Raw genomic sequence first — 9,130 nt, 5'->3', positions numbered from 1 at the left:
CTCCCCCCCTCTCTCTCTCTCTCTCTCTCTCTCTCTCTCTCTCTCTCCCCCCTTCCTTTCTTTCTTCCTTCCCCCTTCCCTCTAGAAGTCTTTAAAAAAGATTAATTTATACAGGCAAAATCTGGCTTCAAAATAAAATCTTAAATTCATGTTATCGAAAAGAAAATAATTTAAGACACTCTGTAGTAAGATAATGATAGAAGGGTAGAAAGCTTCCTGGATAATGTAGGTTAGAAGCATGAGATCCAAGGGACAAAATTTTGAAATAGTGGCAGTTGATATTGTGTCAACAAAACTGTAAAAGTATGGACTGGATAGATGGGTTAGTGGTTAAGAACACTGGCTGTTCTTCCAGAGGTCCCAGGTTCAGTTCCTAGCACCTATATGGTGATGCGCAACTGTTGTCTCTCCAGTTTTTGCAGACACCATGGTGTTACAGACACATATGCAGACAAAACATCCACATATATAAAATTAAAGGTGGGGAAGCAAATGGAATGTTGAAAAAGACAATGAAGGAGCTCCTTCAGACTCACTAAATGTGTGTGTGTGTGTGTGTGTGTGTGTGTGTGTGTATACACTTGTCCATGAACAGGTGGCACACATGTTTTTCTTTGCATGTCAAGACCAGAGGTCAACATTGTCTTCCTCTATCACTCTCCATATTACTTATTGAGAGAACGTCTCTTGTTAAATCCAGAACTCACTGATTGGCTAGACTGGCTGGTCAGTGAGCTCCAAGGATCAGCGTTTCTCCTGAATTCCAATCTCATGATGGTATAGCAAGCACATTATCAATGGAGCCATCTCCTCAGACTTTCAATGAATGGTTCTACTTATGGGGAAGAAAAATTGAGTGAAGTAAAGGAGAATTGGGAAAACATCATTTGGCATAAACTTTAGCTATGTAAAGATCAGTAAAAACAGAACAAACAGATGAAAAAAATCTGTCACCACAACAATCACAACTAAAATCCCCTATAAGACCCTTAAGACCTATCTTCTGCAGTGGTTCTCAACTTCCTTAATGGTGAGATACTTTCATACAGTTCCTCATGTTGTGGTGACTCCTAACCATAAAGCTATTTTGTTGCTACTTTATAACTGTAATTTTGCTACTGCTATGAATGGTAATGTAAATATCTGCTATGCAGGATATCCAATATGTGAACCCCCCCCTCCAGAGGGCCATGATCCACAGGTTGAGAACCTATGATCCTGTGTTAGGGAAGAGAAAGCTAGAGAAAATTTTGTGGCTTGCTTGCCCCTATTAGAATTAAGGTTTATAGACATTTGGTTTATTAGACAACACTAATAATAGACTGTCTCTCAGACTCAGTCAATGGCAAGACAAAATCAGTAATTGGACTAGAAGTCTGCCATAAATAAATTGACTGCATCATCCCATGTACAAGTACTAGTGAAACTGAAAGAGGATTCTGGAGTAGACTCCTAACAGACTCCTGAAACCCAAGAGCAAGCCCATGCTTTAACTTGCTCTGCCTTGGTGCCAGGGGATAACAGAGCTCTTCAGTGTCTCCCACTTAGCACTTGAAAAACTCCTATGCTAAACTTGGATGCTTACAGGTATTGCCTTTAGGAGTAGATTTATATTTTTCTTGAGAGCTTAAGTTTAGTCTTAGCACAATGATTAAATATGGTCTCCTTCAATCCTATTAATACCATTTTACCAGTTGTGAGGCTGGCTCACCCAGGCAGTGCCATGATGATGTCACTCACAACTTTCCAATGCTATCTAATAGAAACTTGTTAGAAGGCACACCCTCCAGGTGCAGTCCCTTTATGGATCAGCCCAGCCACTGTAGAAAAGTTGACAAGCCACACCCAGCTACATCCTTTCTGCCCTCACAGTTCTCCAGTCTTCAGATTCCTGAAGGTTGGAGCTTCCTGGGAATGGCCTCTTCCAGATAGCAAAGCACTAAATGGAGGCTGGCTAACAGACAGAAAAAGGAAAAGTGACTTCCAGATACATCGCCTATTAACTAAACCTATTGTTCTTCCAGAAGCAATTTATCCAAGAATTTCCTTGAGAATTTTCAAACATTCTCCTCAGAAACATCTTTTTTCAAAAGAAAAAAAAAAGGTTCCCTAATCTAATATGGTGATATCAGTTAGCCTTGCACTTAGTTTTCAATGGCACAACACTTTCCTGTCTCTTTACTCGCACCAAGACCCTTCAAAAGCAAACTGCTCTCTTCCTAAGCAGGATAATGCTTTCCTTCAAATCGTGATGCTTTGTCATCTCTACGAAATCCTTTGTCTGAAGGTTAATGTGATCTGTGTCTCTCCCTCCAACTAGGTGTCTCAGATCCTGAAACCTAACAAAACCCAGTGTGCAGGGAAAGCAAAACAAATCATCTTCGAGGTTATTTCTGCAGAGACTTCCAATAACAATCCAAGGAGAGACCCAAATTACAGAATGGCAGAAGCATATGTGTAAGAATCAACTGCCAGGGCAGTGGTGGCGCAGGCTTCTAGTCCCAGCACTTGGGAGTCAGAGGCAGGCAGGCAGGCAGGCGGGTTTCTGAGTTCGAGGCCAGCCTGGTGCAGAATCTGTGTCTCAGAAACCGGAAAAAAAAAAAACTTAAAAAAAATCAACTGCCATTTAGAAAATCAGTTGCTATTCCTTAGCTGTGCCTTAATTCAAAATAGAGGGAGAATGGTTCTTTTTAATTTTTATCCTTATATTATTATGGGACTCAATAATCATGAAAGATTTTTGCACATGTTCCAAAGAAGGCTTAGCAAGGAAACATTAATTATACTGAAGTCTTTTTTTTTTTTTTGGTTTTTTGAGACAGTTTCTCTGTGTAGCTCTGGCTGTTCTGGAACTCACTCTGTAGACCAGGCTGGCCTCAAACTCAGAAATCCACCTGTCTCTGCCTCCCAAGTGCTGGGATTAAAGGCGTGCGCCACCACTGCCCGGCTATATTGAAGTCTTAATGCATTGTTCATCAAGTGCCTGTATTCTTTAGCATTCCTTACTCCCACCTCCAAATTTCATAGTTTGATGCCTCTCTGTTATAGCACTCTATGCGACAATTAATATACAATGCTGCTTCTGCATCTTAAAAGCTGTTTGGGGCAGCAAGGAAGATGTCTCAGTGGATAAGTATGGTGATGTGAAGGAGAATTGCCCCATAGGCTCATGTTTGAATACTTGGTTCTCAGTTAGTGGAACCTTCCTGAAGGATTAGGAAGTGTGGCTTTGTTGAAAGTGGTGTGCCACGGGGGGTAGGCTGTGAGGTTTCAAATGTCCATGCCCATCCCAGTCTTATTCCTTCTCTGCCTGAAATTTGCAGATAACATGCTCTCAGCAACTGCTCCAGTGTCATGCCTACCTATCTGCTACCATGTTTCCTGTCATGATATCATAAACGTAATCCTCTAAAACTATAGGCAAGAGTCAGAACAAATGCTTTGTTTTCTAAGGTGTTGTAGTCATAGTGTTTCATCGCAGCAATAGAATCAGTGACTGAGACAGTCAGTGTACTTGTGGACAAGACTGATGACCTGAGTTTGATCTGCAGGATCCACAAGGTGGAAGGAGATAACAGACTCTCACAAGTTGTCCTCTGACCTCCACAATTACGGCATGGTATGTGCACACCCACAGGCATATACATATGCATACTCACACAAGATAAATACATAAATTTAAAAAATGTTCCTTAGTTAGTTTGTTAGAAAGCTAAGATGATACAACCAAAACATATCAAAAACTTCAGTAGTTGACAAGTACAGTCCAGTTACAAGGCCACAGGTGCTGTTTATACTATTACAAAAAAGACCTGTGTTGTTTAGTTTTAATAATATACCAAGAGAGAGGAAGTAAATGGGACTTCTGGATTGTTCCTTGGTACATTTTGTAATACTGATTTGTTCTGTCTTTTATTTTCAGGTATTTCCAATGTGGACACTGAAGAGACAATCTTTTATCTTTTTAAATATGATCTTAGTTTCTAGAGTTCTTGGGTTTCGATGGTTTCCTAAAACTCTACCTTGTGATGTTGCTCTAGATAGCCCAAAGAACCATGTGATTGTGGACTGCACAGACAAGCATTTGACAGAAATCCCTGAGGGTATTCCCACTAACACCACCAACCTCACCCTTACCATCAACCACATACCAAGCATCACTCCAGACTCCTTCCGTAGGCTGAACCATCTGGAAGAAATCGATTTAAGATGCAACTGTGTACCTATTCTACTGGGGTCCAAAGCCAATGTGTGTACCAAGAGGCTGCAGATTACACCTGGAAGCTTTAGTGGACTCTCTGACTTAAAATCCCTTTACCTGGACGGAAATCAACTTCTAGAGATACCGCAGGATCTCCCATCCAGCTTACAGCTTCTGAGCCTTGAGGCTAACAATATCTTCTCCATCACAAAGGAGAATCTAACAGAACTGGTCAACATTGAAGAACTCTACCTGGGTCAAAACTGTTATTATCGAAATCCTTGCAACGTTTCCTATTCTATTGAAAAAGATGCTTTCCTAGTTATGAGAAATTTGAAGGTTCTCTCACTAAAAGATAACAATGTCTCAGCTGTCCCCACCATTTTGCCACCTAACTTACTAGAACTCTATCTTTATAACAACATCATTACAAAAATCCAAGAAGACGATTTTAATAACCTCAACCAGTTGCAACTTCTTGACCTAAGTGGAAATTGCCCTCGATGTTATAATGTCCCATATCCGTGTACACCATGTGAAAATAATTCCCCCTTACAGATCCATGACAATGCTTTTGATTCATTGAAAGAATTAAAAGTTTTACGTTTGCATAGTAACTCTCTTCATCATGTGTCCCCAAAATGGTTTAAAAACATGAGAAACCTCCAGGAACTAGACCTTTCCCAAAACTACTTGGCCAGAGAAATTGAGGAGGCCAAATTTTTGACTGTTCTCACCAACCTTGTCCAGTTGGATCTGTCTTTCAATTATGAGCTACAGGTCTACCATGCATCCATAACTTTGCCACATTCACTCTCTTCATTGAGAAACTTGAAAATTCTGCGTATCAAGGGATATGTCTTTAAAGAGCTGAAAAACTCCAGCCTTTCTGTATTGAGAAAGCTTCCGAGTCTGGAAGTTCTTGATCTTGGCACTAACTTCATAAAAATTGCTGATCTCAACATATTCAAACAGTTTGAAAACCTCACCCTCATAGACCTTTCAGTAAATAAGATATCCCCTTCAGAAGAGTCAAGAGAAGTTGGCTTCTGTCCTAATGCTCAAACTTCTGTAGACCGACACGGGCCCCAGGTCCTTGAGACCTTACACTATTTCCAATATGATGAATATGCACGGAGCTGCAGGTTCAAAAACAAAGAACCACCTTCTTTCTTGCCTTTGAATGCAAGCTGCCAAACATATGGACCGACTTTAGATTTAAGTAGAAATAACATATTTTTTATTAAACCCTCTGATTTTCAGCATCTTTCATTCCTCAAATGCCTCAACTTGTCAGGAAACACCATTGGCCAAACTCTTAATGGCAGTGAGCTCTGGCCGTTGAAAGAGCTGCGGTACTTAGACTTCTCCAACAACCGGCTTGATTTACTCTATTCAACAGCCTTTGAGGAGCTCCAGAATCTGGAAGTTCTTGATCTAAGTAGCAACAGCCACTATTTTCAAGCAGAAGGAATTACTCACATGCTAAATTTTACCAAGAAATTACGGTTTCTGAAGAAACTCATGATGAATGATAATGACATCTCTACCTCAGCCAGCAGGGCCATGGAAAGTGACTCTCTTGAAACTCTGGAATTCAGAGGCAACCGTTTAAATGTTCTATGGAGAGATGGTGATAACAGATACTTGGACTTCTTCAAGAATCTTTCCAAGTTAGAGAAATTAGATATCTCCAGAAATTCCCTGAATTCCTTGCCTCCTGGGATTTTTGAGGGTATGCCACCAAATCTAAAGACTCTCTCCTTGGCCAAAAATGGGCTCAGATCTTTCTCTTGGGACAGACTCCAGTTACTGAAAAATTTGGAAAATTTGGACCTCAGCCACAACCAGCTGACAACTGTCCCTGAGAGATTGGCCAACTGTTCTAAAAGTCTCACAAAACTGATTCTTAAGCATAATCAAATCAGGCAGTTGACAAAATATTTTCTAGAAAATGCTCTGCAATTGCGCTATCTGGACATCAGTTCAAATAAGATCCAGGTCATTCAGAAGACTAGCTTCCCAGAAAATGTCCTCAACAATCTGAAGGTGTTGCTTTTACATCACAATCGCTTTCTTTGCAACTGTGATGCTGTGTGGTTTGTCTGGTGGGTTAATCATACAGATGTTACTATTCCATACCTGGCCACTGAGGTGACTTGTGCAGGTCCAGGAGCACACAAAGGTCAAAGTGTTGTATCCCTGGATCTGTATACATGTGAGTTAGATCTCACAAACCTGATTCTGTTCTCAGTTTCCATATCATCAGTCCTCTTTCTTATGGTAATTATGACAACAAGTCACCTCTTTTTCTGGGATATGTGGTACATTTATTATTTCTGGAAAGCCAAGATAAAGGGGTATCAACATCTGCAATCCATGGAGTCTTGTTATGATGCTTTTATTGTGTATGACACTAAAAACTCAGCCGTGACAGAATGGGTTTTGCAGGAGCTGGTGGCTAAATTGGAAGATTCAAGAGAGAAACACTTTAATTTGTGTCTAGAAGAAAGGGACTGGCTACCAGGCCAGCCAGTTCTTGAAAACCTTTCTCAGAGCATACAGCTCAGCAAAAAGACAGTGTTTGTGATGACACAGAAATATGCAAAGACTGAGAGTTTTAAGATGGCATTTTATTTGTCCCATCAGAGGCTTATGGATGAAAAAGTAGATGTGATTATCTTGATATTCTTGGAAAAACCTCTTCAGAAGTCTAAGTTTCTTCAGCTCCGGAAGAGGCTCTGCAGGAGTTCTGTCCTTGAGTGGCCTGCAAATCCACAGGCTCACCCATACTTCTGGCAGTGCCTGAAAAATGCCCTGACCACAGACAATCATGTGTCCTATAGTCAAATGTTCAAGGAAACAGTCTAGCTCTCTGAAGAACGTCACCACCCACCTAGGATATACCTAGGTACCTGAATTTTTCATAAATGTTTCTGTAAATGAAGGTCTGAATTTTTCCTAACAGCTGTCATAGATCAGATTGGTGAGAAATCATCAGTATATGGCAAAGAAATTAAGAAGGGGAGACTGATAGAATATAACTTCTTTTCCTCATGCTGCCATGCACATTTAAATATGTCCCCCAGCTCAACTATGAAATACTGTTTGAAGAAGGGTGCCTAGGAGGAAACACAATGCTTTGGTTTATCTGCATGCAATTGAGAAGAGCCACAATCTGCCCTTTAGAAGGACTAGTATTTTCAGTAATAGGGTAAAAATTATGCAAACTCTGTCTCTCTTGATACTGAACTGTAACAGAGGTCAATGAAATAAAAGCCCAGAGAATTTTTCAGCCAATTGTGTCACTATCATGTAGTATCCACAGCACAGTACACCACAAAAGCAGTTAATGGTACTGGACAGTTGGTAACTGCTTCAATGCCTCTTACTCATTTTCTTGGGGCCCATTGATGAGTTCTCTGGGGGAAATATGGAAACATTATTTTGTTATCCATGGACATGGTCAACTTATAGGTGGAAAAAATGGAAATATTGTCTCCTCAAGCAAAGTGATGTTTTTTGCATTTGATGATAATTTACCTGCTGAAATATTCTATATGCATGGCCAGAATACTGTTTCCAAAGTAAAATGATCTTTAAAATAACTTCATTAATTGATGTTAGTTTGTGAACTAGTGCTAATATTTTTAGGTGTCTGTAACCATGGTGCATCAATATTAGGTGATTTTCATAGTAAGTCCAAAAGGGAGTGGAAAGAATATATATTTAGGGCTATCAGGGATAAGAAAATAGATGGATGACAATTGTATTTGTTTATTTCAGTTTTGAAAAGAAAGGGGAAAACATGAAGGTTGAAAGAGCTTAACATTGGGAAATCATTGGATTTTATTTGTTCGCATTTTTTTTTTTTGGTGTTCCTGTGCATGTGTGTGTGTTATGTCCAGAAGACATTATCAGGAAGATATATACTTCCTTTAAGACAACTCCTATTGACCTGGAACTCAACAATTAAGTTGGACTAGCTGACTGACAATCCCCGAGGATATGCCTGTCTCTCTGCCTCTTTAGAGCTTAGAGTATCTGGCACCAAATCTGGAATTTTTACATAGGTTCTGAGAACCCAACTCTTGCAAATAAAGTGCTTTGCTGACTAACCATTCCTCCAACCTGAAAGCATCAATTTTAATTTCAGCTTTCACAATCAAAGATAACAAAAAGATATACTGGGTATACATTTACAGGAGTCCAAAGTTTGAAATGTGACCAACTTGCCATTTGTAAAATAATGTGTATAGGTTTCAAGACCTGAAAAGTTAGTTCAGGGGAAATACATTTCCCTCATATGTGAAAATACCAAAAGTTTTACTTCAAGTGTAGCTTGGAAGAGATAGTATAGAAATTATTTCCAAATGACACAACTAAGAAAGTTTGCAAATTTCCAAACTAACCTCTAGAACAGCAGAGAAGTAATTAAAGTTACTAGAGTCAGTTATTTCACAATTTCTCTGAGCCTTACTGTGTTTAATAGATTACTTTCTTCTTCAATGAAAATGTAAAATCAGCTCTTTGACACTATATATTTTCTCCTACCAACACACATAAGTTCCTAAGACTTAAGCTATCTTGGTGATTTATAAAGCATAAAACTTTGAGACAACTCAAGTCTCTTCTGAAATGCATTAAGAGGAAGAGAAACAACAACAACAACAAAAAATGTACCACAGCTATGTCCTCATATTTCCACCTGAAGTTAAATATAGTGGTTTGATGTTGGAAAACAACTCACAACGCACCAACAGATGTTTATGATTGAATACCTTATTATCACGATGAGTCACTGTTTTAGTGATCTTAGGGCTCTCCATAGAGGTCCACAGAAGAGGAGTCGTCTATAGAGTATGCAGATCAAATCTATCACCTCAGACTACCAGGAAAAATTTACTCCCTAGTTCTATAGAAAACTCT

General features: G+C 39.5%; 1 protein-coding gene across 2 annotated transcripts in view; it reads left to right on the top strand.

Moving 5' to 3' along the window:
- Tlr7 (toll like receptor 7) overlaps positions 1-8,319 on the top strand; it is a 27,580-nt gene extending 19,261 nt beyond the window's left edge. For both annotated transcript variants that reach the window (XM_028762160.1, XM_028762161.1), the window contains exon 3: positions 3,923-8,319. In XM_028762160.1, coding sequence (XP_028617993.1) covers positions 3,923-7,072 — 3,150 coding nt within the window. In that variant the 3' untranslated portion in view covers positions 7,073-8,319. The remainder of the gene's footprint in view (positions 1-3,922) is intronic.
- The last annotated feature ends 811 nt before the right edge of the window (positions 8,320-9,130 follow it).

The sequence above is a fragment of the Grammomys surdaster genome, unplaced genomic scaffold (genome assembly GCF_004785775.1).
Source record: "Grammomys surdaster isolate TR1022 unplaced genomic scaffold, NIH_TR_1.0 131, whole genome shotgun sequence".
In the NCBI taxonomy this organism is placed as follows: Eukaryota; Metazoa; Chordata; class Mammalia; order Rodentia; family Muridae; genus Grammomys; species Grammomys surdaster.
Note: the sequence above shows the minus strand (reverse complement) of the source record. Positions and strands in the feature narration are given on the sequence as shown.